This window comes from Mesoplodon densirostris, chromosome 1 (genome assembly GCF_025265405.1).
Source record: "Mesoplodon densirostris isolate mMesDen1 chromosome 1, mMesDen1 primary haplotype, whole genome shotgun sequence".
NCBI classification, from domain to species: domain Eukaryota; kingdom Metazoa; phylum Chordata; class Mammalia; order Artiodactyla; family Ziphiidae; genus Mesoplodon; species Mesoplodon densirostris.
Genome location: NC_082661.1, coordinates 177,766,087 through 177,793,579, shown reverse-complemented (window position 1 = coordinate 177,793,579; position 27,493 = coordinate 177,766,087). Strand labels below are relative to the sequence as shown.

At 53.6% G+C, this 27,493-nt stretch overlaps 1 protein-coding gene across 1 annotated transcript in view; it reads left to right on the top strand.

Moving 5' to 3' along the window:
• Positions 1-27,493, top strand: part of CDH23 (cadherin related 23) — a 408,054-nt gene that overhangs the window by 176,144 nt on the left and 204,417 nt on the right. The window contains exons 10-13 of the mRNA XM_060092078.1: positions 167-355; positions 23,959-23,964; positions 25,752-25,901; positions 26,385-26,543. Coding sequence (XP_059948061.1) covers positions 167-355; positions 23,959-23,964; positions 25,752-25,901; positions 26,385-26,543 — 504 coding nt within the window. The remainder of the gene's footprint in view (positions 1-166; positions 356-23,958; positions 23,965-25,751; positions 25,902-26,384; positions 26,544-27,493) is intronic.

Sequence of the window (27,493 nt, the reverse complement as noted above, 5' to 3'; positions counted from 1 at the left end):
CAGGGACGCTAATGATAGAATCTTCCTCCTGGGGTTATGGTGAGGATTAGATGGGATAATTCACATAAAGTGCAGTGCCCAGCATTGAGAAAGCCCTGGTAAATGATGCCTTTTATTGTGACTATGGCCACCTTCATCCCTGGGGTGTTTATTCCTCTATCTGCAGGGCACAGAGCTGAATGATGACCGCACCCCATCTGATGCCACAGTGACTACAACCTTCAACATCCTGGTGATTGACATCAATGACAATGCCCCAGAGTTCAACAGCTCCGAGTACAGCGTGGCCATCACTGAGCTGGCACAGGTCGGCTTTGCCCTCCCCCTCTTTATCCAGGTGGTGGACAAGGACGAGGTGAGTCCCAGAACGCATGGCCATCCGGCCCAGCACCCGGCCCGGGCTGTGCAACCCTGGAAGGGATGCCAGGGATCACTGGGCTCCCAGGTCCCCATCTATAAAATAGAAACAAACATAGCTGCAGCCTCCCCTGCTACATTCTGAGGATAAATAAGACTGCAAAAATTAGTAGTCTCTAAACTTTTGGACCAACCCCCCCCCCACACCCTGTAAAAACTGTTTGAGCACACACCTCCAATGTATAGTTCTATATTCAGAAATGTATATACATGATCATCATACTAACCTAGTATGTACATTTTAAAACATACACACAAAAAATATAAAATTTAAAAGGTAGAGGCTCTTGTATAAATGCTGACTTTGGAAAAGTCTTATTCCTGCTTTGGGGGTAATACTGACCCTGCCTTTTCCTTGCAAGGAGTGTAAGTGCCTTCCAGAGGATCCCAGGCCATACAGAGACTCCAGGGGGTCCAGGACACCTGTATCCCCTTGCCCAAGGGCCAGCCAGGCTGAGGCCAAACTTAAGAGGGAGGGACATGGGCCATGAGTGAGAGAGAGCTCAAGAGGGACAGGAGGGAGGAGGCTCCGGCAGGGCTGCAGCTCCCTTGAGCCTAGCTATGCCCTGTGTCATTAAGCCAAGGACCAGGCCTGGATGGGGCAGCTTCTATGCCTTCAGGACCCTCTCAGCCTGCCTCTAACCCGCCCCTCCCCTCGCCCTAACTCCCTTGCCCGTCAGCAGTCACAACCTTAATAGGATTTCTATTTATTACCGCTGCTCCCCTGGCCCACTCTGCTCAGGAATTCCATTAAGTTTTCCCGCCCGAGGTGTTCTCTGCAATTACTCCTCACATGTGGCCGAACTGGCCTTGCTCCAGGCCTGGTTCCTCTTCACTTCCTGGCCCCTCTCCTGTCTCCTGTCAGCTTCTCTCAACTGGACACAGTCCCCCCAGGGACTCAGGTTCCCAAGGGCAAGTTGGCCTGTGTGTGTGTGTGTACGTGCACAGTCACGTTTCTGTTCACTTGTGTACACATATGTACATGCACACATGCCTCCCTCTCCTGCTAAGTCTTTCCATACCTATCTGTCTGAGATAATTGAAGTATGTACTGAGCATCTACTGTTTTTTTTTTTAATTTATTTATTTTTTATTTTTGGCTGCGTTGGGTCTTCGTTGCTGCGGGAGGGCTTTCTCTAGTTGTGGCGAGCGGGCGCTACTCTTCGTTGTGGTGTGTGCGCTTCTCATTGCGGTGGTTTCTCTTGTTGTGGAGCATGGGCTCTACGCACGCGGGCTTCAGTAGTTGTGGCATGTGGGCTCAGTTGTGGCTCACGGGCTTTAGGCGCGTGGGCTTCAGTGGTTGTGGCACACGGGCTTAGTTGCTCCGCAGCATGTGAGATCTTCCCGGACCAGGGATCGAACCCATGTCCCCTGTATTGGCAGGTGGATTCTTAACCACTGTGCCACCAGGGAAGTCCGTATCTACTGTTTACAAGCAGCTATATCTGGCCACTTCAGGGAGTTCAGGAAGTGGAATCCATGGTCCCTGCCCCATGGGGCCAAATGTGTTTATGCAAATGTAATATGTAATTTTAAAACATATACAATAATGTGGAAAGTTTAAAAGGTGGAGACAAACAAGTATAAAAACAGATTCTAACATTTTCTCACACCCCAGTGGATCATCTTGTATCCCCTGGGAGTGCAGGTCCCCCTTTGGAGACCGCTGCGTGAATGAGAACCTCAGAAGAAAATCCCATCCTAGGTTTCAGGCTGATAATAATGCCCAAGGGAAGAGAGACTGGAAGCAGCGTGGATCCAGGGTCCAGTGACTATAGGCAGTGAGGCTCCAGAGCTCAGCTGAGGAAGGGGGAAGTAGGGGCTGGGAGGATCGGGAAAGACTCTATGGTGAGAGGGGGACTAGGGCTGAGCCTTGGGGTATAAATCAGTTGGTGAAAGGGTCCTCAGGAGGGGTGGTGGGGGCCAGGTTGTGGCCCACAGGGAGGACCGGAGGGAGAAACCTTTAAGTAGATGGAGGGAACAGGCAGTAACCCGTGCAACTGATCAGGGATTGTGCAGTGGGCTGCTGGCAAGGTGGGCTGGGACATAGGCCTCGGGGGGCCTTGAATGCCAAGCCAAGGAATCAGCCGAGGCCTGTGTTCAAGGCCAGCCTTGCCATTTATTAGCTCTGTGACCTTGGGTGAGTCACAACCCTTTCTAAGCCTCACTTTGCTCATCTGTGTAAAAAAGAAATAAAAAGACAATGTATAAGTCAGTTTCTATCGCAGGAACAAATTAACCCTGAAAGAGCAGTTTATTTCTCACTTGGACTACTTATCCGGCAAGGGTGGGCAGGGAGACCCTCCTCTGTGTGGTCACTCAGGTGTACACTCTGCATGATCGCAGTTGCTGCAGGAAGCAGGAGGCAGCTAAAGGGTTAAGCACCAGCTCTTCTACGCTTCATCCCAGAAGTGTGACCTCTACTCAGGGCCCATCAGCCGGAACTAGTTAGGTGCCCCCACCTCACTGCCTGAAGGCTGGGGAATGCGGGGAAGCAGCTAAATAGTTTTGTCTCTGCCACAAAGGGTATCAACAAGGTATGTGGAGAGGAGGAGCTCAGATGATACGTGTATAGGACGTAGCATGGTGCCTGCCACACACAGATGTTAACCAGATGGGTCCAGGGACATCACCACCGGCAGGGCCAGAATTCCCAGGGCCCTGCAACTTGTTGAGGGATCTCAAGGTTACTCTGACCTCTTCGGTTTTACCTCAGGCTCCCTTTGTGGGAAGCCTGTCTGAAGCATCTGCAGGAATGCTGAGGGGCATCTGGATCCAGCCCGCCCCAGTGACCCCTCCCCACTCGGACACATCCATCAGCACGCCCACTGTGAACAGGATGCTCAACACCACCAGGGACCACTCAGTTGCTTTCCCCTGGGCTTTGGCCAGTGTCTCTGACAGTAGAGGACTGGCCTCCTTCTCACAGGGTCCCACTTCTCCAGGGCACAGTGAGGTGCAAAGAGAGGAGGAGAGGCAGCCCAGGCTATCCCACCCTAAGGTCACCTGGACCATCTTCCTGTCTCCCCATAGGGCAGCACCCAAACCACCCCAGATGTGGTCCTGGGCTGGTTCCTAAATAAGAGAGAGAGAGAGAAATTGCTTTCTCAGTTGCCCTGCTCTTTTGTATCTCCCATCTCTTCTCCACTCTCCAAAACTCTGGAGGGATTCAGATCTGGCCAGGTAAATGCTCCCAAAGGCTAGTCTTGGGTGCTGATGGCCAGGTCCCAGGTTCCCAAGGTGGAGTGTTCAGCCACATCACCAACAGGAACAAAAGACAGCAGCCACAGGCACTTGCCGCATTGCCCAAGTGTCCAATGTCTGGGAAAAATCAGAGAACCTCAAAGAGGACTCAAGAGCTGTTGTAAAAGATTTTTTTAAATTGTCATTTTTCCGACCTCTTTCTGAGGGGAGACTCCATCTGTTGGGATTTGTGTCTGGGTTGAAAGTGACTCTGGATTTGCTAGCTATGGCAGGAAGATGTTTATTGAGCAGATTTGGAGAAGGGAAGGGCGCATGAGGAGAGGTCAGATCCCTTTGTTGTAGATTCTCTAGAACATGTGATTCTCCCTTGCACTCATCATGAGTGTGATTTTGCAGTTATTAGTGTGGTGGTCTCAAGAGTACCTGTCTTCCCATTAGGCTAAATGACCCACAGGTAGGAGCAGGTCTGCTTTTGCTCACCAGTGTAACCCAGTGCTTCATACTCTGCCTGGCACTTGGGGGGCACGCAGAAGTTTATTTTGGTTGAGTTAAAAACATGATTAAATGATAAAAGAAGCAATGAGGTGGCCCAGGGCTTTATCCAAACTAGATCATCAGTCAGTACCCTTATGCTGAAGCCTAAATCCGGCTGAGTTTGTGTAGGAAGGTGACCTCAAAGGTCCACTGTGGGGCACTAGAGGGTGCTGATGGAAAACAGGAAGGGAAGGAGGAAGCAGTTTAACCTCTCAGTCAGTCCTTTGTGGCAGTCTTTCCTAATAAGGATGCTAATCTAATTCACAAAGCCTAGATAATGCCTGCCATCCCTTCCACATCCAAGATTCTACTCAGCCTCTCACTGAACCTCAGGCTCTGCCAGACACTTCAAGACAACAAAGGTGCATGAAAGAGGCCCTTTCTCTGTCCCAAGGACTGCATCCCTTTTGTCAAGTCTCGCTGAGTAATTTCTTCCTCTTTGCCCGGCTATAGAAAACTTACAGAAGCCAGAGGAGAAAGGGACAGGGTGGGCTGAAACCAACAACCATCCATTTGTACTGACAGTTGAGATGCAAATAGATGGTTGTAATGCAAATCACATCAAAAGAATCTCAAGGCAAAGGCCCCAGGAGTCAGCCTTGGTATGGGAGCTCATCTCTGAGTTTCAAATGAAAGGCCTCGGCAGCCTCATTCCCCCAGCTCGGCTGCTGGGCGTTCTCTTGTCTCCTCCTCACTGCTGTTCTCGGAAGCCACAGGGAGTAGCTACACACTCACCCACTTGCATCCCTACCATATCCTTACCCACCCCCTTGCCCTCAACATGATCTTTGCATTTTCCCCAGTTTGGTCAACTTTTCCTCTCCTGATCTTGCCTGCAGCCCTCCTCAGTCCTACCTACAGCTGAGCCAGCCACAGGCTGTCATGTTTTCCCATCTGCACTGATTGGGAGGGTTGGCAGTTTCTGTTCAGTTGTCCTAAAAAGCCACTCTTCTACTTAGTTGCAAGTGGATCATCTGCCTCCTGCCTCCGAAGGGTTGGGGGCCAGAGGCAGGGAGTGTGGAAGCCCATCCGTGCCTCTGGCTGCTTTACAAATTCCAGCAAAGGGGATTGTCGTTAAATACTGTTTCTGTACTATGCACGACCCTGCCCAGTTGACTGGGCTAAAAATGGACAGTTCCTCTCACATGCTCATCAGGGGAAATACCATCCGTGTTATATCCTACCTTTATTCTCAGGAGTTGGGAGCATTTGATCCACTTTACTTCTGACCCACAGCTTCTCAGAACAGATTTGCTGCTGTCCTTGAGAATATGTTTGCGGAGGAGAAGGGTCAGAGTGGAGAGTGGGGTGCCAATATCCCCCCAGAGAAGCCTTTGCTGCCCGGTTCTGCCCTATTCTGGGAATTGCAGTCATTACAGAATGGCCTTCAGACCTCATTAATTTGCCGGCCGCCCGCTGCCCCCTGGCCTCTGTGAGGGACTGTATTGAAATGTACACAGGTGGGGGATGATACATTCATTCACTCAACTAACGTTATGGTGCCAGGCCTGCCAGCCACGGGGAGGTGTTCTTCTGTGACTGTGAGCCCCAACGGGAGCCAGCTGATGTGTTCTGAGTCATCTTTCTTTAGGAGCCCCGATGGCTGTGTTAAAAATGGGCTGTCAGGGGCCATGGGTGGAAGCAGGGAAACGCAGCGAAGTCTCCCACACAGAAAACCCTCCCACCTCCCTTGACCACCTGTTCCAGCCGGCAGGTGCTTCCTAGCATCTGACTTGAGGCTCTCCTGCTCTATAGCCAATTTCCTCTTAAGGTGTTTGCAAGAAGCCAGAGAACGCCAGGCCCCTTACAATGAAACCTAAAAAGTCCGCTAGAAACCGCCTTCAGAACGCTTCTCAGGAGGACACTGAGTGGCTGTCTTCAGCCTTTGTGACTGAGGCTCTCCCGTGTTCAGATCGACCCAGGGTTTTGAACTCTGACTATAGCACTCTGCTACCAGACCTGTCCGGAGCTCCTGGAGAAGATGGTGGTGGAGCGAGCAGGGAAGCCCTGTCCCACCCCTCACTCACAGAGGGATTCCAGGCAAGTCATGTCCCCACTCTGTGCCTCAGTGGCCACCGCTGGGAAACCATGGGTTGGAGCAGTCAGCCTGAAGACTATAAATCCTAACACTCTTTTTGTCCAAGAGGACCTGGGTGGGAAGGGGGAGGGCACTGCCTGAAGCTTCCCTAACCCTAACGCTAACCAAACCCCGACATTGGCCCATCCTCCCCCCCTGAACTTGCTTCAGCCACTTCTGCTCCCCTCTTTGGGCAGAGGGGCCTGGCACCGCTGTGGGCCTCATGCCCTGCCCCCAGCCTCTCCCTGCTCACCCACGTGCTTTTTTATTAGATACCACCTGGGGCAGCCTGGCCCTTCATGGGTTAGGAAGAAAGAGCCAGCTAGAGTGGTTACAAATAAGGGCTTTGAAGCCAGACTGCCTGGGTTCAAATCCTGACGCTGACACTTTTGTTCTGTGTAACCTTAGGGGACTCATTTATCCTCTCTGATCCAGTTTTATTATCTGCAAAATGGAGGCAGTAATAATGCTTAGCTCAAAGAGCTATTATGAGGATTAAATGGGTCAATATGTGTATTTAGAACAGTGCCTGGCCCATAAAAAGCACTCTTTAAATCCCAACAATTCTTATTCCCAGCCCTGGAAGATATGTGTATTATTGTGTCCTTTCTAGGGAAAACGAAGTTGAAGTTCAGAGAGGTTAAGGGGCTTCCCCAAGCTCACACAGCCGGTGGGTCTCAGAGCTTGGCTTTAAACACTTCTGTGCCTCTTGCTCATCTCCCTACTTACAGCCATGACTCCCCATTTTCAGAGGTTTGGTCCCACCAAGCAGGTGGGTCTCCCACCTCCAGCATGGCTAGTGGGAAGGCGAGGGGGAGGTGAGGCATTGGGGGCGGCTGCACCACAGAGGTGAGTGGGAACACATCTGGCAGGAGCTAATTCCTATTTCAGGCAGGAGATGACACTATTCATTTGTTTGAGGGGCATTGGGAAAAAAAACAAACAAACGGACTTACCCACCTCCCCAAGGAGAAAACATCACCAAACAGATAAGTAAAAGAAAGCAAATGACAGGGAGAAAAGGCCATATTCCAGAATATTGGTTTTATTTGTAGGGATGAGGGGGCAGTGAGAAAGGGGAGGTTGCTCTTGTTCTCCTGTTAATCTTGGCTTTATTTTTATCCATCACCCTCATTTTCCATTTCACATGTGTTCCAGGCCTGTCAGGGAGCCTAGCCCGCAACCTTGTATTTATTTAAATTCATTTTCGCATTTGTTCCTGTTAGTCAGTCCGTCCAGCCTGCAGTTCCTCTGGCCCTTCTCCCCACACAGCCCTGCAAGGTTGTGGTGCCGGTCCCATGGGCCCCTCCCAGGCGTCCTTTTAGTCCAGGGGTTCTTAATCCAGGATGGGAGCCCACTGACTCGCCAAGGCATCTTTGACCCTGAATGGAGAAAAATCTGCATCTTTATTTCTGCTAACCTCTACCTGAACTTTCACACTCCCTTTAATTATGAAATAGAAACAAACCACAGCGGCCTTAATAGTACCTGTGACTCTGAGCCCAAGAGAAATCTCAGATATTTTCATATCGCATTACAGGTGTCACAGGGATCTCAAAATATCATTTACACGCATCACTACTTTGAAATTACAGTGTATATTAGACCTGCTGCCAAATCTCATTGTTTTATGCATTAAGAAGCACATAATTCTACTATAACACCCTTTTTAAATGCTTTGATAGCTGTATTTCAAGATAATTAATTGACATTGTGGTCCCGTGTGTTTTATTTTATGCAATTAAAATGTTATTCTCTTAAGGGGGTCTGTGGGGTTTACTAGACTGTTAGAGGGTCCACGGCACGAAAAAGATGGAAGACTCCTCCTTAATCCCTGTCCTCACTAACTGCCCCCCTTCAGCCGGACTCCCTCCTTGGGCTTTTGCTCTAAGGCTGACCCTCCAGTGGTTCTCAGAATTGCCATCCTGAGCTGCACATCCATTTGGGGTGAGGTGGGGTGAGAACAGGGAGGCCACTTTCTCCATGTCAGACATTCAGCTGAGGGTCCATCTTCCGGCTCTGGACCCTCCAGGCCACTGTTCAACTGGGCCCCATAAATCCACCTACCAACATCTACTTTGCAGTAGAGGCACAGGAAATATACATCCCTGGCACCCTAGGGAGTGATCCCAGCTGCCCTAAACTCTCCCTACCTGCTGATGTGACCCAAGACATGGACCTCTGCTTTCCTATTTTCCAAAGCAATTTGAACTAGAAACCAAACTCTAGAAGCAGTGATGAGAGATGAGGGAGAGAGGGGAGGGCATCTGTGGAGGCAGATGTAGGTTTCTGCTCCCTGTGGATGTGTGATTATCCAATCATCCAGGCCCTTCTTTCCCCTCCATTAGGGAGATAACTAGGATCTGGCTGGAAATGACCCCCCTCCCACTGAATCCCCCGGGGGCTATGAGGGAAGTAGATGGAATGCCTCCAACATTCTGTACCTCTCACCCAGCTTGTGACTTCATCACTGAAGTAAAGCAGAGAGGAGGTAGAGGATGGGGGGTCTGGCCCCGGGAACAACCAAGGCAAGGCACATTGCCTAGCCCCTCTGCCCCCAGCCAGGTGCCCATCCTGGCTACTCCTATTTCTGAAAGGTTTTCTGGTGGTTCTGTTGCAAAGCAGGGGTTAAGCGTCCACCCAAAGCACAGTCAGTATAGCTGGGACCTGGGATCCGTGGTGCCTGGGTGAGCACCGCTCTGCACATTTGTTCCCCGCCTCTGCCCTGGCTGTGCGCAGGGGTCTGTCTGCAAGACCTCTGCCATGTCACAGCTTCAGTACATATTTCTAGGGTTCCTCCCTCAAGATTTAGGCTCACCAGGAAAATATCTTTTGACTTCAAAGCAAAGCCGCTCTGGAAGGAAAGCCAGGGAGAGTAGGGCAGCCCCATCGGTGCTTTTTCCCATTAATTTCTCCCCAGTTGCCTTGGCTGAGGTTCTTATTCTGACGATGATGATTATTAGGATTTTTCTGTGTGTGGCTGCATCCCGTGGTGTGATTCCTCCCAGCATGCTAAGCTCCAACCTCCCTGAGGAGCAGAGGGTGTCCTCGACATGATTCAGACACCTCCTAATTTAGTCTCACCATAAATCTACTTAGCATGCTTTTTACACCAGGCCCCGTAGCCCTGGTGGGGGTGTGAAGCAGGCAGGGCCTATTTGGAAGCTGTAGTGCCAGGGCCCATACCTCACCCCTCCCCACCCAAGTACCCATGGCTCTAGAGTCCCCTCCAGCGGGTGGAGGTCATCTTCCATATTGGATCTGGGGGATTGCTCACCTTTTACCCAGCTCCCTTCCCCACGCCCACCACCTCCCATTGGCACGGATGGGAAGTACCGGGAATCATTTTATCCTCCGAGTCATGCTCCCTAAAAGCAGCGTCTGGTCTTCCTGGAGACCCCCACCCGGATCATAAACAGAACTAACAAACTTCATGCTCTCTCCATCGCCTCTTGGCTGGGTCATGCCCACTCTGGTGCCCCTTCACCATGGGCCCTGGTGAGCCCAGCCTCACCCTAGAACGTGGTTTCTAACTCCCACACTCCCCCACCTGCCCCATTTGCCACCCGCTGTCACGGCCCCAACAGCAACTGGTGGTGTGTCTTGTTCATCCCCGTCTTGAAGCTGTGCCTGTGTATCCCACCCTGTCACCATGACCATGGGCTGTGAAACATCCTCATCAGCAAGGCACAGGGAGCGCAGAGCCCTGCAGAGCAGCCACGGGGAGGGCCGGCCACTGAGGAGGCCGGGGAGCCTCTTCCCCTGCTTTTCTGGGCTCCTGCGGCCTCTGTCCCCTGAGCGGGGAGAATGGTGCAGGGATGGGCCGGGAGGTGGGTAGGAGGCATTCGATGCAAGGCAAGGTTTCATGGCTGTGTTGTCATTCTGTCCGTGAAGGCCTAGGGCAGATGTTTCCTCCTTCCTCTCCAGACCTTAGCTTCTCCATTGAATTTGAAAAAGGAATTGGGAGTGAGAGAAGTCTTCGAGATCAGTGTTGTCATAGGTTTACATCCCAAGTTAGAAGGATGTTTCGGTGCAGAGCAGAGTGTATTTCCCTCTCCTTTGTCCTGACGAGGGCCCTGAGCCTAGTGTCAACAGGCAGAAGGTACCTCTGCTCTTCTCACTTGAGCACAGCGAGTTCAGAGAGGAACCTTCCACGTGAGGTCACAGAGCAGGGCCAGCGATACACAGCGAGCAGCTAGTGAAACACGCAGGGGAGCAGGCCGGGGGCAGGAGGAAAGAGATGCCCTAGAGGGACTCTTGCATTGCGTGGGAGGCGGGAATCAGTCGTTCGTTCATTTATTCAGCAGGTATTTGTTGAGCACCTACTGCATGCCACGTGCTCTTCTAGGCACTGTTCGTAAGTGAACACACAGCCGAAGTCCAGCCCTCGGGCAGTGTATGTGCCAGCAGTGGAAGGCTAAAGAAACAAATCGATGTATATTATGTCAAGTGGTGATGAGAGCCATGGAGAAAATATAAAGCAGAGTGATGGGCCTAAGGGCATGCTTGGGAGGGGAAGGGGTTAGAGGAAGTCTCTCCAATAAGATGACGTTTGAGGAGAGACCTCAGTGAAGTGGCGGGTGAGCTGTGTGGCTATTTGGAGGAAGAGCATTCCAGGCAGAGGGAGCAGCCAGCGTGGTGGCTCTGAGGCAGGAGTGTGCCTGCACGTCGAGGAAGCCACGAGGAGGCCCGTGGGCTGGGGGAGGGCAGACAGGTCTGGCTGTTTTTGAGGCTCTGCTTTCGAAAGCAGGAAGATAGTGAGCAGGGAACAAGGCACTTGATAGGACCAAAGTTTCAAAAGGACAGTCTCTGGAAACAACCCAAATGCCCACCACCTGATGAGTAGATAAACAAATGTGCTATCTCCATACAGTAGAATATTATTCAACTGTTATAGTAATGAAGTTCTGATCCATGGTGCAACACACATGAACCTAGAAAGCAGGATGCTAGGTGAAAGAAGCCAGACACAAAAAGCCACATAGCGGGTGATTCCATTTACATTAAATGTCCAGAACAGGCAGATCCATAGAGACAGAAGGCACATGAGTGGTCGCAGGGGCTGGAGGGAAAGGGAATGAGGAGGGACTGCTCGTGGTACAGGATTTCCTTTGGGGATGACAAAAATGTTTTAGAACTAGATACAGGTGGTGGTTGTACAACGTGGTGAATACACGCAAAACCACTGAATCGTACACATTAAGATGGCTAAAATGATGAATTTTATCTCAATTAAAAGACTTTAAGGATGCACTGGCTGCCTGGGTTCATAGACAATGCAGGGCAGGACCATTCCTAGGAGGCGAGGGCAGTAAGTAGGCAGAGAGGTGTGTGCAGGGGTGGGGAGTGGTCACCTCCTGGGCGTGTTTTGAAGGGAGAGGATTTGCTGGGGTGATGGGGGTCCTTGAGGATGACTGCACGAGCTGTTTGACTTGAGCAGTTAGGAAACTGGAGTTCTTACTTCCTGAGATAGTGAAGCAGTAGCTTTGGTGAGGGGAAGGTGGAATCTGTAGCTTAGCTTTCAACATGTTAGGTTTGACATGCTCATTAGACATTCAAGTGGAAATGCCGGGAAGCCAGAGGGGGTGGGCTGGTAAATGCTCAACAAGTGGCTCTGGGGTTGAAGGACCCTAACATGTAGCACCTGGTGATCTCTATGGTGTACATACTCCTACTGTGGCCTATCTCAAGCCACCAGCATGACCTCAGCTGGCTCTCCGAGATCCTAGAAATCTGACAGGAGCCTCTCGAGCCAAGGAGGCTCCAGCCACACTATGTGGGTCCAGGCTGGAGGGGAAAATGGTAGCGTTGCCAGTGTCTGGATTGTAGTTAAAGCTGTGGGTCTAACCAGGCTCACCCAAGGAAAGGGGTGTGGGTAAGAGCAGAGAGCAGGGCTGGGGCTGAGGGCACCTCAATGTTCATGTTAGGGGAGATGAGGATGAACCAGCAAAGACACTGAGAAGGAGCCACCCCTGAGGGAGGCGGAGGGCCAAGAGGGAGCACTGAAGGACAGGAGAACGACTGAGACAGTGGTGAGGAGTCGAGGAGGCAGCTGCCTGAACATCTATCAGTAGTCCCCAGTTAACATACGTATCTGTATTTACTTTTCTGTTCTCAACATAAGGACTCTTAATTACCCTCATTAGGGAAGGTCCACATCCACTGACATTTACTGAGCAGGTCCACCAGGCTTTTTTTTGTTTTGTTTTTTTTTTGTTTTTTTTTTCAAATCCACTTAACCCTCTTCTCCCACCCACCTTCGAAGCCCTCCCTAGTACACCGGCTTGGCCCAGCCCTTAGAGGGATGCGGGACTTTCCTTCCCTAGCTCTGCAGTCCATGCAGATATGCTAACTCATCCTATAGGAACGGGACTGTGCTTAAATAAGCAGACCACAAAGGTGAAGTGAGAGTCGAATGGATCTGAAAGGCATTCTGCTGAGTGAAGGCAGCCAGTCTCAAAGGCGACAGACATCCTGTGTGCTTCTATGACATTCTCAAAAGACAAAACTCTAGTGACAAAGAACCCATCAGTGGTTACTAGGGGTTAGGGGTAAGAGAGGGGTGACTGGAAAGGGATAGCACAAGGGAGTTTGGGGTGGGGGTGGACCTGTTCTGCGTCCTGTTTGTGATGGGGGAAAGCTACATATAGCTTTTAGGAAAGCTATATATTCTAAAATGCATAGAACTGTATACCCCCAAATGTCAATTTCACTGCGTGTTAATTGTAAAATTTCTAAAAATTTATATTATTGAAGACCTTTCCCCCCGCATCCCCCCAAAAAAGATGACGTGAAAGGTACCAGCATAAATAGCACCACTGATGGACTTTTATGCTCAGATAGCACCATCCTTCTCTCCACTGTCATTTAATTCAACAAATATATAATACCACCCTCCTATAAGGGAGAAGGGTAGGCTGTAGGGCCATGAATGCCACAATGAGTTTGAACCTAATTCAGCAGGCAGTCAGGAGCCATCGACAGTTCTTGAGTATGAGTGATACCCTCAGAGATGTGCTTTAGGTTGATTAATCTGGACAGAAGGAGAAAGAGGACAGGGTGAGGGCAGATAGCACAAATGGGCAAGGGCTGGATGTGGGGTCCGTGAAAAAGATGAGGGTTGGAGTGAGGCTAGGGTTTGCAATCCCAGAGGTGGAAGTGGCAGAAGCTCAAAAGGGCAGGTGAGGGAAGTGGCTAGATGGAGGAAAAGATGGCAGCTGTCACCATCTGCCACCACTCTGCTGGGCATGGCCAGGCTCCTGGTTTCATCTTTCCCTCAACTTAGTTCTTCATCTGAATGCCCTCTACCACCCTTGCCTGTTCTCTCTCCGAGTCTCTCTCTGTTTATCTTTGTTAGCTTTTCTTTGAATCAGATCATCCCTCTCTTGCCCCCCTTCCCACCGTCTCTTATCTTCTGATTTTTTCTCACACCCACACATTCACAGGTACATACATGCAGGTAATTCATTCATGCCTGTATTGCTTTGTCTGCTTAACCACAGTTACTATGTGGCCAATACCTGTGTGCCTGGGAAGGCGTGGCATGGGTCATGTAGGCAGGGCTCTTTGCAAACCTGGGCAGCTGTGCCCTGGTTTGACATCGGGATGCCCAAGGGCAGCTGAGTGACACTGTCATCAGGCATGGTCACCCATCTGCCTGGAGCCTAGTGCCCCGTCCCAGCCTAGGACCCTTTCCTTAGGGCATTTGTGGTGCCTTTGTTCTCAGGGAAGGGACCCCAAGTCTGGGCAGCTCCACTCAGCAGAGGGCTAGGAGCAGGAAGGAGGTGAAATCACCCACTCCCCTCTGGCTCCCAGGACACCCAGGTTCATGGCCTCTAAATAGTCTTGAGTTCTACCTGCCCCCTCTCCACCAAGCCTCTTGAGGCAATGGGATCCCTCTCTGCCCCCTCCCTGCCACCCAGAGGCATAGGGAAGGTGGACTCGCTCTTGGAGAGGCAGAGGAATATAAAGTGGTGTGATTAGCGCAGGCAGGCAGAGTCTCCCTCCTGATTTCCATAAGGCGTGTAGATTTCTTTGCCTTGCCACACTTCTCTCTCTGTGGGAACAGGGAAATAGTTTTAGCATGGTAAATGGACAGAGCCAGGCGGCCGCTCAGTGCAAGACCCACTCCCAGCTCTGCACCCTGCCCCTCCCTGCTCCGAGGCCGAGGCCCCTAGAGGGCCCAGCCAGCAAGCAGAGGCTGGACACCCGCTCCGCCAGCCCAGCGAGGCTCCCTGTCCTCCTGCTGTGGTCCTGCCCCTCAGGCCTTGTGCTCTTCTGCAGAAGGGGCCCCCGGAGGGAGGGGCAGGAAGATTCTGGCCTTGGGGCAGACTGGGATGCACACCCTTTCTTCCTGCATTTTGGCCTCTCCTCCCTGCAGCTCTGAGTACACTTCTTTCGCCCACTGCCCCAACCCCAGCCAAAACTCCGGTGCAGAGTTTGCCAGTGGAGTGAGAAAAGGGATTGAAGCCAGGTGTGAGGGTGACGTCCAAGTTGGCAGATTCTGACCAGAATGGCAGACTTTAATGTTAGAAAAGTGGCCACCCGTGCTGGGAGGCCGGGCCACAAGGAAGAAATCCTTAAGCTTTCCACTTAGGACAGGTGCCTTCAAACAGGGTTCCATGCAGGAGAGAGGGAGGAAAGGATGAGGGGGCCATGGCCTGGCTCCCTTGGGATCTTGTGGGGTGGAGCATATTTTTCTGGAATTAAGAGCTCGGGCCTCATGAATCTCACATGGTCCCTCTGCCCTTTGCTCGTGGAGGTACCAGTCCAGTACCTCTGGCCTGGGCAGCAGTCTCTGCATTTGTGGGCCTGGAAAGGTCCCTTTGAGCCCTGGGCTTTCCACATAAAGCTTGCCCTTCAGCCACACCCACGGGCACTATTAAGGGGAGCCTAGCCCTCCTGACAGGTACCCCCTGAAGCCACTTTGTTTCAGTAAGTACCCACTGGGCTGATTGCTCAGGTCCCTAGAAGTCCAGGGTAGCCTAAAGATTTGGATGAAATGGCTATTTGCTTGGGGCATAGAAATGAGGCCAGAGTGACTGGTTCCATCTCTAGGGGTGGGTACAGTTAGCTTTGCTGTATCTAGTGGACATAGATGGCACCTGTGACCCCCAGACGGAACCCACCCAGAGCCATGGTAACCAAGGCTGAGCAAGAGCTTCTAGTCAGCTGTGCACCCTCCTCATTGGTAAGGACCAGCTCCTGTGTATGAGCTACTTGGGGGTTTGAACCTCCAAAGTCAGCTCAGAGTTTGGGGAGCACCTGTGGGACACAGGGGCTGGTGTGGTTGGAACTAGATGCTTAGACTCCTTGTCTTCCACACCCAGCGCATGACCTCCACACCTGGACAGTGGTGCCAGCCGGCCGCTGCTGGGCTCTCAGACTCTCATCGTAGAGTTGGGGACCTATTATCCTAATATGCCTGAGATTGCCAAGGTTTTAACACTTTAAACCCACATCTCAGGAACCCTCTCAGTCTCAGGCAAACTGGGACAGCTGGTCAACCAGGGGCAGTACCCATCATCAATGATGCAGGCTTGAGAGGGGGCCCACTCCAAGGCTCTGAACCAGACGGGCCTGGAACACAGAAGAGAAAGAGACAGCAGAGCTGACCTACCCCTGCTTGACATGGGCTTTGCTGGGTCCCTGGAGTTGGGACTCGGCACCCAGGGACAGAAGGGGTGGGGAGAGGGGCAAGGAAAGAAACAAGCTGTCAGGTGTGGCTGGGTGAGATCCCCATAGTGCACTAGGGTAATGGGCTGCAAATTAGGAAAACAATTTGAAAGCACCTGTCCCTCATTTACCTTAATGCATGTACCCAATGCACATTGTAATTCATTTCCCAGAAGAGCTGGGGCTGACTGCGGGGCTGACAGACCGGATGCCTCTGGAGGAAGAGAGGGAGGGAGGGAGAGAGGGAGAGAGGGAGGGAGGGAGGTGTGCATGTGCAGGTGAGGAGCACCTGCCCACCTCTGGATCTCTTCTGTAGATGAATAATACACACATCTGCTAGTGATGGAACTGACAGCTCTCTAGTATTCTTTCTCCAAAGTTCCAGCTGCCAATAGGATTGAATTAGATTTCACAGGGGTTTTTGCAATACATGGGAATTCACCAACAAATTACTCTTAAAGAGGGAAAATCAATTATTTGGAGCAGAGATAAGCTGAAGGCAAGGCAGCCTCGGATTGATCCTGTCTGTGCAGGCGTGTGTGGAATTCAACAGATAACCTGGGGAGAGGAGGGCCAGGTCTGCCAGAGAGAGGGTTGGAGGAGGGGGAAGCAGAGGAAGGGTGATGGGGGGAGGAGGAGGAGGGAGGGAGGAAGAGTTGGAGGTAGAAGGTAAAGGAGGGAGAAAAGGAAAAGGGAAAGGGGAGAGGGGAGGGGCAAGAAAACAGGGAGAAGAGGGATACAAGCAAAGGGAGAAGAGGGATACAATCAAAAGGAGAAGAGAGAAAAGACGGAGAGGGAGGGAAGGGGAGAGAGAGAAGGATCAGAAAAGGCTCGGAGAGAGGAGTGGACAGAGCAAGTGCGAAAAGCAGTTTGAAAGAGCACAGCAGGTGTTAACGGGCCCTTAGAGCATCACCCAGTCCACGCTTCCCATTTTGCAGATCAGGGAACTGAGGCCCAGAGAGATAAAAGGTCCTGCCCCAGAGAGGAATGGCAGATCCAGAGAAAACCTCAGATCCCTGGTTCCTGACCTCAGGCTCACACTGTTCAAGGGTCTAAACCACAGAGGAGCTTGGGAAGGGGGTGTAGGTGGACTGAGAACCTGAAATGAGGGCTGACCTTCACCCTGCTGCATCCTGGGAACCCTCCCAGGCCCAGGCCGACTGGGACAGTTGGTCAACCAGGGGCAGTGCCCACCACCTCTGATTCAGGCCTGAGAGTTGGCCCACTCCCAGGGTGGAGAAGCTGAGGCTCTGAGCCAGGCAAGCCTGGGATGCAGAAGGAGAAGACACAGCAGAGCTGAGCTACCACCATGTGACATGGGCTTTGCTGGGTCTCCGGCGTTGGGACGCCGTGCCCAGTAACTGGAGGGGGTGGGAGGAACACAAGGAGACAGAGGTGGCCGTTCACCCAGAAATGATTGGGGACGTGCCAGCATACCTCTCCCAGACTCTGAAGCTTGGAAGGTCCCTGGGGACTGAGGCGGAGTCAGGAGATGGAGGCAATGATAGTGCAGGGCTTCTCCCCATTGTCCCCTGGACTCCAACTTCACAGTGGGCAGCCTGCGCAGTGGGTGTGGGACAGCTGCCCTGGGCAGGCAGGCGGGGCCCGAGCAACTTGGTGCCCCCCCTTAAGTGTGGGGCTGGGGAAGAAGCAGCAAGTTTTGAAGTGAAGGGGTGAGGAGAGGCCGGCCCCCTGCCAAGTTCACTTGGGCATGTCTGACTGGAGTTAGTTAAGTGAAAGGATGGACAAAGGAGTGATGAAAAATACATCTTCCGTGGACTTTGATTTTCTGCTGTTCAATAGCATGGATTAGACCAACAGGGCACAGTGGAAGAGGGAAGGAGGCCTAGGGCCCCCTGCCCAGGATGGGGGGGTCCCCTCACCCCTGCACACATCCGAGCCTTTGTCCTTCTCTGCCTGCCCCTCTCATTCCTGGCCAAGCCGAGGTCTAGAAATCAGCCCCTCCCCAGGGGTACCTCCCTCCCTCCCCTCCCTTCCAGAACACTAATAACCACTCTCCTTTAGTGAGCATTTACTCCATCCCAAGCACTTTACTAATATTTTGCTGCTCTCCCACAGTAGCCCTATCAGGTAGGCTTCATTCTCCCCATTTTGCAGGTGAGGAAGTTGAGGTTCAAGGAGATAAAACTGTGCAAAAATCACACAGCTGGAAAGGGTAGTACCCGCATCTGGACTCAGGTCTAACTCCAAAGCCTGTGCTTTTAGCCACCACTGAAGCTTAGGGCCTCACACCTTGGAATCACTGGTCAGAGGGCTCTTCCCTGGCTGGCCTGAATTTTGGACAGGGCTTCTGCGAGGGTGGCACTGACTCTGTGGGCCCATCTCCACACTCCAGGTCCCCAGCCCCATTCCCACCTTGAGCTAAGGGTGTCCCACCAGCTCACAGAGCTCTCTGAGGGTCCCTGGGCCTTCTTCGTCTTGGTTCACAACACTGCAGAGTCCCTAGTCCCCTCTACATGCACGTGACATGCACGTGACCCTGGTCCTTCCTCTTCTATTGAAAGGAATTAAGGTCCCCTCCAGGGCACATCGTGGTTCATAGGGTGGAGTGAGGGTCCCCTAGCATTTGGGTACAAAGGAAAAACACACACAAGGCTCCTGCCATCAGGGAGCCTCCTGTCTTAGGCAAGAGAACATAACCCACAAGTCACGCACCAAAACCTGGTGAAGCAAAGGGACAACACTGCTGCTTAGTCCTGTAGGGTATGCTTTATTCTCCCCACTTCACAGATGAAGAAATTGAGGCTCCAGGAGTGGAAGTGCGTTGCCCAAGGTCACACAGCTAGGAAGCAGCAGAGCCTGTTTCCCAACCCTGAACCCCATTCTCTCCACTGCATTACACCACTGGGTCACCAACCCGGCCACTACCCTGACCAACAGTGGAGGGAGATGAGCATCTCTAAGGGGCAAACTGGTGCCACCATCAGCAGGGAGGTGCCTCAGGGTGGGGAGAACCAGGCAAGAGTCAGCAGGATGAGGAAGGCACCTGCAGGTCTCACATCCAGGGAAGGAGTCTGGGGGCTGGGTTAGGCCTTCCTCCCTTTGGGGGACCAGGTCATCTACAGAGGGAAGTGCCAGTGGCCCGAGACCGCAGGGGATGACTGGGGGAAGCCATATCCAGAGAGAAGTCAGGTGCAGGCTCTGAGAGCACCCAGGACACCTCCAAGCAAGCCTAATGGCCTGACAGGGTGGAATCTGCTCCCCAAGAGGAGGGAAGGGCCCTGCATATGGCAGCTGTTAACCAGTGTGAATGCCACCCAGGACGCTGCCAGGTTGTTGTGAGCACTCGGTGAGCTAAGAGTTGTAGAGGACCCAGCACATAAAAACCTCTCAATACATACTTGAAAAACAACACTGGGTCAATCATGGAGCCAATATTGGCTGTGGGAGCTGCAAAGAGGCTAGGCAGGAACGTCCTTGCCGGGCAAGGTCTGCTTTGACCGCCCTCAAGGCCACCCCTCCACTTCCAGGAGTGGGAGGGGAGCTTTGGGGAGTCGAGGCTGGGGAGGCAGCTCCTGCTGGCAGCGGCCGATACCTTGGGCTGGGGGGCTGGTGTGCTGGTGTGCTGCCCTCCACGGGGTAGGGAACAGTGGTACCAAGACTTCAGTCACCAGGAGCAAAGCGTAGCTCGCTGCACGGGGCCGGGGTAGTGAGGAGTGATTTCATGCGTCCCTCCCCTCCAATAAATAAAGAAAGCCAAACTCTCGCAGCCCCATGGGCAGCCAGCCGGCTCCCCAGCCCGGTGCGGGGAGGGGCCGGCGCTGCAGCTCGGCTCTGGGACCCGCGGCTGCCGGCTATCAGCCTTCTCATCGCCTCTCCTGGCTGGAAGAGAATTTAAATCCACTGGGCTCCTCTCCACACACACTGGGATCCTTTTGATGTTCCTCTTTATCTCCTTTCCCAACAAAATTGCCCCTCGACAGCTCCAAGAGGACCTCCTGCCTCTCCCCACCTCCCCCCTCCCTCCCCGCCCCACTAAGCAGCGCGCACTCCGATCCCCCCCAAACGGGCTGCGCGAGCAAGGAGCAAGGGCGTGGAGGACACAGGACCCCAGGAGCAGGGCCACACCCTCCTACAGCCCGGGCTCCCCTCCCCTCCACCTTCCTCCCTGATCTTGGCAGAGGCGCGCTTTGCCCCTTGGGCCTCGTTCCTGGCATTTAGCGAAGGTAGGAAGGGTCTTCCAGTGCCATCTGATGCCAGTTCTTTGCACACATGAGGAGCAGCGTTCTGTAGAGGGGGCGACACAGGAGAGCGAGGTGATGAAGAGCTTGTACCCTGTAGGAGTCAGTACTGACCCGAGTTTGAATCCTTCACTGGCAGCTGTGCATCTTGAACAAGTTACCCTCTCTGGCCTCAGTTTCCTTCTCTGTAAAAAGGGTGGACTGATGCTGACGTCACTAGGATGTGAAAATTTTGGTTAAGGTATGGGAAGCACACGGTAGAGGCTTGGTAAATGGAAGCTGCTGTTTTAGAAGGCTCTGGGCTGAGGGCTGCAGTTAATAGGGGTTTTGCACCAACTTAACGAACTGGGTAATAATCCCACACACACATCCCGAGGGATTGACAGTCACAAGCCAAGTCCCAGCGGGAATTAGCCCTCTGGGCAGGTTCTGAAAGGGGCAGGCTGAGCATTTGAGGGAATTTAGCCGGAGGTGGCTCTGGGGTCTCAGGACAGCCATATGCGGGGTCCTGACAGCTACAGTGTCAAGCCTAGTGAACTTCCAGTCCCTGGCGGCAGATCAGCGAGAAGGGAGCTGACCTCACTCGTTGAGACCCAGAGATCTCATATGAAGGGGCCAAGAGGCCCTGGGGTGGGGAGGAGGTCAGAAACTCAGTGCTCCCGCCTGACCAGGTGCTTGTCCTGCATCTGCACTGAGCAAGCACCACCTTCCCAGGCGTCCCCTCAGTCCCTCTGCCTGCGCACTCCCTCACCCCCAGCTTTGCTCTGTCCCGGGGATTCTCGAACTTCAGCGTGCATCAGAACACCTGGAGGGCTTGTTAAAACAGTGCTGGGCCCCACCCCCAGGGTTTCTGATATGGTAAACCTGAGTGTGACCGCCAAATGTGCATTTCTAACAAGTTCCTAGGTGATGCTGATGCTACCCGTTCCTGTAGAACACTCAGGGAACCACGGCTGTCCCCGAGTAGTTCTCATCCTTGGGTGCACATTAGAACGAGTAACCTGAAGAGCGTTATAAAATCCTGATGTCTCGTCTCCTCCACCCCAAGTCTAATTTCCTTGGTCTGGGGTGCAACCTAGGCATGGGGGTATTTTAAAGCGCCCCAGGTGGGGTTTTTTTTTTAGTAAATCTATTTAGTTTTAGATGCATTGGGTCTTCATTGCTTCACGCGGGCTTTCTCTAGTTGTGTCGAGCGGGGGCTACTTTTCGTTGTGGTGCACGGGCTTCTCATTGCGGTGGCTTCTTTTGTTGGGGAGCACAGGCTCTAGTTGTGGCGCACGGGCTTAGTTGCTCCGTGGCATGTGGGATCTTCCCTCACCTAGGGCTCGAACCCGTGTCCCCTGCATTGGCAGGCGGATTCTTAACCACTGTGCCACCAGGGAAGTCCCTCCCCAGGTGGTTTTGATGTGTGGCTGGGTGGAGAACTACCACTCTGCCTCTGCCCTGCTCACCCTCTGGGATCCCCGTGGGTGCCTCCAAGCTGCCCTCCCTGTCCCAGCTGATGTCTTCCCAGCCCTGACTGAGCAACGTGGTTCCCTAGGGAGTGTCAAAAAATGCAGCTGCCTGGGCCCCACCCCTGAGAGATTTTGACACAGTGGCCCTAGGCATCTGAGTTTCTTTTTCGAGCTCCACTGGCAATTCTGACATGCAGCCAGGTAAGGAGGGCTGCGCTGGCGTGAGTCACACATGGCCGCCAAGTTCACCTTTGTGGCCTCTCCCGTTGCGGAGCACAGGCTCCGGACGCGCAGGCTCAGCGGCCATGGCTCATGGGCCTAGCCACTCTGCAGCATGTGGGATCCTCCCAGACTGGGGCACGAACCCGTGTCCCCTGCATCGGCAGGCGGACTCTCAACCACTGCGCCACCAGGGAAGCCCCACCTTCCTTTTTTTTTTTTTTTTTTTTTTTTTTTTTTTTGCGGTATGCGGGCCTCTCACTGTTGCGGCCTCCCCCGTTGCGGAGCACAGGCTCCGGACGCGCAGGCTCCGGACGCGCAGGCTCAGCGGCCATGGCTCACGGGCCCAGCCGCTCCGCGGCATATGGGATCCTCCCAGACCGGGTCACGAACCCGTATCCCCTGCATCGGCAGGCGGACTCTCAACCACTTGCGCCACCAGGGAGGCCCCCCACCTTCCTTTTTTAACCCCAGTGTTCCTGTGCTCCAGAGCCTAGAGTGGCTCCCTACTGCTCACGGAAGCAATGTCATGCTGGAGCCCTCCAGATGGCGCCTGCAGAGGGACTGTAGGAGAGTTGCAAAGCCTCCCAATACCCCAACAATCTCCCCAGCTTCTGTACATGGACCTTTGTAATCAGCTCACTTGTCTGCCTCATCATCAATTATTCGTTCTCCACTCCAGCAGTGGTATCAGCATCACCTGGAACTTGTTAGAAATGCAAATTCACAGGTCCACCCCAGACCTACTGAATCAGATATTCCTGGGGGAGGACAGCAGTCTGTAGTTTACCAAGCCTCCAGGTGATTCTGATACACGCTAAGGCCCGAGAACTTTGTGTTTAAAGCCACTCCCTCCACCTGCAGTGCATTTTCCCTTCCTTCATTTCTAACACAACCGCTCTTGGGGCAGCCTCCTCTGCTGGCGTCCTCTTAGATGCAGCCTTGGTTTGCTCAGCTCACTCATATTGCTGGATGGAACTCCAGTACGTTCCCCCCGTGCCCTGGAGCTGCAGTTGGGGGACGCCCGCACCAGACCCTGACTCTGTTTCCCTCCGTCTGGAGGGCACCCCAGCCTGAGAGCTCTGCCGCCACCCTCTGTGAATTCCATTTCCTCTGGAGGGGTTTCCAAGCTCCAGTATTCCTTCATCTCCACCGTGTGGCCCATGGGAAGAGGATCGAACAGAGTAACGCGTGAGGAAAAGCTGCTGAAGCCCCATCGCATCTGAGCACCTCCTGTGTGCCTGCTCTGATGTGGCTTTGCCCTGCCCCAGGGGCTCCCAACAGCAACTACAGGTTATTCTGTGGTTATTCTGAACTGTGTCTGGCAAAGAGTAGGCATCCAGTGAATGTTTGCTGTGTGATTATTGTTGGTATCGTCAGCTATCTGAACAATTGTGAAACAAGTTTCAGGACATAGTTTTAGGTGGAAAAAATCCAACACAGCAGTGTGTAGAGCATGCTACTGTTTGTGTCGAAGAGGGGAGGCGTAGATACACAATGCTCTTACATGCATGGATTTCCTGGGGAAAGAGACCCAGGGATTGGGGTATGGTTGTCTCTGGGGAAGGCTCTCAAAGGGTAGGGGCAACAGGGAAAGGGAGTCGGTTGTGTGCCCTTTACACTTTTGAATGAACTATGTGAAGACTTTCCAGAGTCTGTGTTTATCAAGTCGTTAACATTTTCTATGTTAGGAAAATTAAAACATAACAATGCTTGGGGTCGTTTCCTGCAGGGGTCCTGTCCAGGCTCCTGGGAGTAGGACAGAGGGACGTGGCCCCTCCTCTCCCAGCCTTTGACCATCCCCACCTCCCTCTGGGTGAGGACAGAGGGAGCTCAGGGATACAGGAACCCCTGCCCGCCTCACGCTTTGTGCCCCTGTACCTCTTCCTGTGTCCCTCCCTCTCCTCTGGATGTGGGGCTGCACAGACCTCCCCACACCCCAGCACGTGTGTGCACACCCACACACACCCACCCCTCCTCAGCACCCCAGAGAACGTGGCCCAGCAGATGCAGAGGGAGCTGTTCCTCCGGAGCTGGGTGTGCTCCTGGGGTCCAGCTCGGCCCCCTTCTGTTACCCTGACCTCGGATCTCACCATTTTCTCTCTGGTTCCTTCTTCCTCCTTCCCGGCTCCTTCTCTGTCTCCATACCCTTTGACTGACCGACTTCCCCTGATAGAACCTGGTAAGTGAGCCTGGGAAGGGCTGGGGTTGGGAGGCATGCGGGGCACAGTGGGGAGGGAGCTTCAGTGGGGGGCACGCTCCACCTGCTGTGGGCACGGCTCAGACGGCCCACCCTCTCGGGCCCCAGGTCCTGTGGCGGGGCTAAGGTCCGGGGGGGGAGAGGTGTCGATGTCAGCTGCTCGGCGCTGTCACAGGCTGCCGGCTTTGGCTATTAGTGCCCCTTCGGGCATTTAATTGGTCCTCTCGGTCTGATGGATGGATTCCACACCAGGGAGACTTGGAAACTCCACAGCCCAGCAGGGCTGGAAGAGCATTGCCTGCACAATCCGCGGGACCCCTCTGGGCTGGGGGCCCTGGAGGACCCGCTGCTTGCCTGGATCCCAAAATTGGCAGTGCCCTTATTTTGCCAGTTTGTAGTTGTAAGTAGAAAAACCTCAAGAGACCGAGGGTTAACATGCATTTATTTCACAAATGTATCTGAGCACCTAAGGGACAGCTCCTAGGGCATCAGAATCTTGTGAATCTCAGGCTTCGCTGAGGGTGTCCTTTCCAGCCTTGCTGGGACCACCCCTCTCTGATGGTGTAAAGGCTTCCAGGTTGCCTGGCTGCCCCTCTCTCAGCAGGAATGGGTTCTGGGAGGAAGCCCCTCAACATCCCTGGGCAACCAAGAAGAGAGGCGTGCCTCCCTGCCAGCCCCTGGTTCCACAGGAACATGTGCCCAGAGGGGCTGTACCGGGGTCTGGGCTGAGGGAGGGTCATGCGGGCCGAGCAGGAGGACGTGTCCTCCTGGCGCTGAGAGCCCAGGTCTGTAACCCCCTGAGCATCTCAACAAGGCTCGGGAGAGGCTCTTGACTGGTTAGTTCCAAATCACAGGCCACCCACCTAGGTTGGAGGGGGCTAGTCTGGGGGTAATTTCCCCCCATGCAGGAGGTCAAATCACTTTCAGAGCAGACCAGTCTCCAGGTAGTCTGTAAGCCCTGGCTCCCACCTTCAGCAGTAGCTCCTCCTCATCTGGAGACTTGGGTAGCATGGAGGGAGAGATCACACGTTTTGTGTGAGGACAAGCCAGGTGGCATCTGAGGGCCCCGTGAGCTCTGGCCCTGATTGGAATGATCAGAAGCACCTGACCTAGAGTGAGGCCTCCCCACCTGAAACCATGGCCTCGGGCTGCTGGGCTGTAGAAGAACCAGTGAAGGTCCTGGTGTCTCTGCACTATCTGGGATTCCGTGTCCTCCCAGCCACCACGGCTGGCCACAGAGACGGGCACATGGGGGTTCACTTTGCCACTCAGCCATCTGGGTGGTTCCCACACCCCGTGTAAGCAAGGCAGTGTTCCCCCGACTGACATGGTCCAGAGGGATGACGGAGGAGAAGCAGTGTCCTGCTCTGGCCCTCATGCCCTATCCTGTCCAAGCCAACCGTGGATGCTTATTTGCTTCTCTCCCCTCCCTTCTGACCCTCTTTCCTCTTCTTTCCTGCATCTCCCTGCCGGGTCTTGCAGCTGGCAAATGCCTCTCCAGTTGGGGCCACTGGGGCAGAGGAAGGGAGCAGGAGATGGAAAATGAACCAAACCCTCTGCAAGGGACATTGTGGGCATCTGATGGGGTGATGAAAGCAGAAAGAATTGGAGGAGACTTCCAGAAGGCCTAGACATGGGCAGAAGGGTCAGGGAGCCAGGCCAGGATCGCCCAGGGGAGGCCAGGCCACTTTGGAGTGGGGGGGGGGTAGACAAGCCCTGCTTCAGCCCCAGTGCCTGCTCTGACTGATTTCTTCTCCATCTTGATTCAGGGCTTGAACAGCATGTTCGAGGTGTACCTGGTGGGGAACAACTCGCACCACTTCATCATCTCCCCCACCTCCGTCCAAGGGAAGGCGGACGTTCGCATCCGGGTGGCCATCCCCCTGGACTATGAGACTGTGGACCGTTACGACTTCGACGTAAGGCCCGCTCACCCTCTCCTTGGCCGGGTGGGGGATTTCAGGGGGGCGGTGGCACCGTCCCCTTAAATCCCCCCTTCCACCTCTCCCCATTCTTCCCTCATGGATCTGACCCAGAGAAGCCCACTGAGTTATGGCAGGGGCTAGGCTGGGCCTCCTCTTTTCCAGGAGGATGAGGAAATGTCCAAGAATTGAGTGGAATTTCATTAGGTACCATCAGAGCCTCAGAAACCCATCAGGAAACTCTACTGCCCAGCATCAGCCAGCACGGCCCCCGTTAGCCCCTTCCTTCCCAGCAGATTCTGTGGCCACCCTAACCCTGTGAGCACTGACGGAAGGATTCACAGTAGCATGCATCTGGGATGGGCAATGACTCAGACTGGTGCTCTGGGTTGGAATGGGTAGAGGCCCCAGGGGGACTCATGGGAACGAGGGCTCCAGGAGCATGTGAGAGCTCACCTGGCCCCTGCTTTACGCATCCAGCTCTTTGCCAATGAGAGTGTGCCTGACCACGTGGGCTACGCCAAGGTGAAGATCACCCTCATCAACGAGAATGACAACCGGCCCATCTTCAGCCAGCCACTGTACAACGTCAGCTTATATGAGAATGTCACCGTGGGGACCTCTGTGCTGACAGTCCTGGTGAGTCTCCGCTCTCCTGCAGGGCAGCTGAGCTCTGGGGTAGACCATCAGGAGGCATCCAGAGGGATCCAAGGAGTCTGAGCAGTCAGGGAACGGGGTGCCCCCAAGCCCTCAGAGGCTGTGATGTTAGTATACTAGAGCACCTGGACTCTTCAGGATGGGCTTCCTTGGCCAGGGCAGCACTGTGGAAAAGGGACCAACCTGGGGAAGAATGAGGTTGGGCCCAGGATACTCTGGTTTTCTGCCTTGTCCCTGAGAGATACTGAGCCTGGGTGGGCCAGGAGCCCTGGACCTGCCCTCTAATGGGGACAAGTGCCAGCCATCTCTCAGGAAGGTGATCCTCTCTATCTGAGCACAGACACTAGGGAAGAATGGGCTCCTTGAAGATGCCTGGACATCCCCAGCTGTCTTTGGCTGGGACTTTGACAGGGGACTCCTGCCAGTGTCCATTTGTGTCCGTTAGTACTCGTGGTCACAAGGGATAGAAACCTTCAAGTGGCTCAAGCAAAAAAGGATTGGCTCATGTAACTCAAAAGTGTAAGTGATTTCAGGCATGGCTGTATCCAGGCATTCAGCTGAGCAGGAATCTGACTTCAGCACTGGGCTCTGCTTTTTTGTACTGGCAGAGAGGGACACCAGCACCTTTAGGCTCACTTCTCACCAATTTATCAACCCCAGTGGGGGAAAAAATATTCCTTTTCAATAGTTCCAGCCAAAGTCCCAGAGCTGATTCTCATTGACCCAGCTTATTGGGCCACCCTGGAACCAATCATCATAATTCTGATATTTCAGAGATGGGTCATACTCCCCTAGTGGAACAGGGGGTTGGGTCAACTCCATTCAAATTATATGGGCTGGGGCTTCCCTGGTGGCGCAGTGGTTGAGAGTCCACCTGCCGATTCAGGGGACACGGGTTCGTGCCCCGGTCCAGGAAGATCCCACTTGCTGCA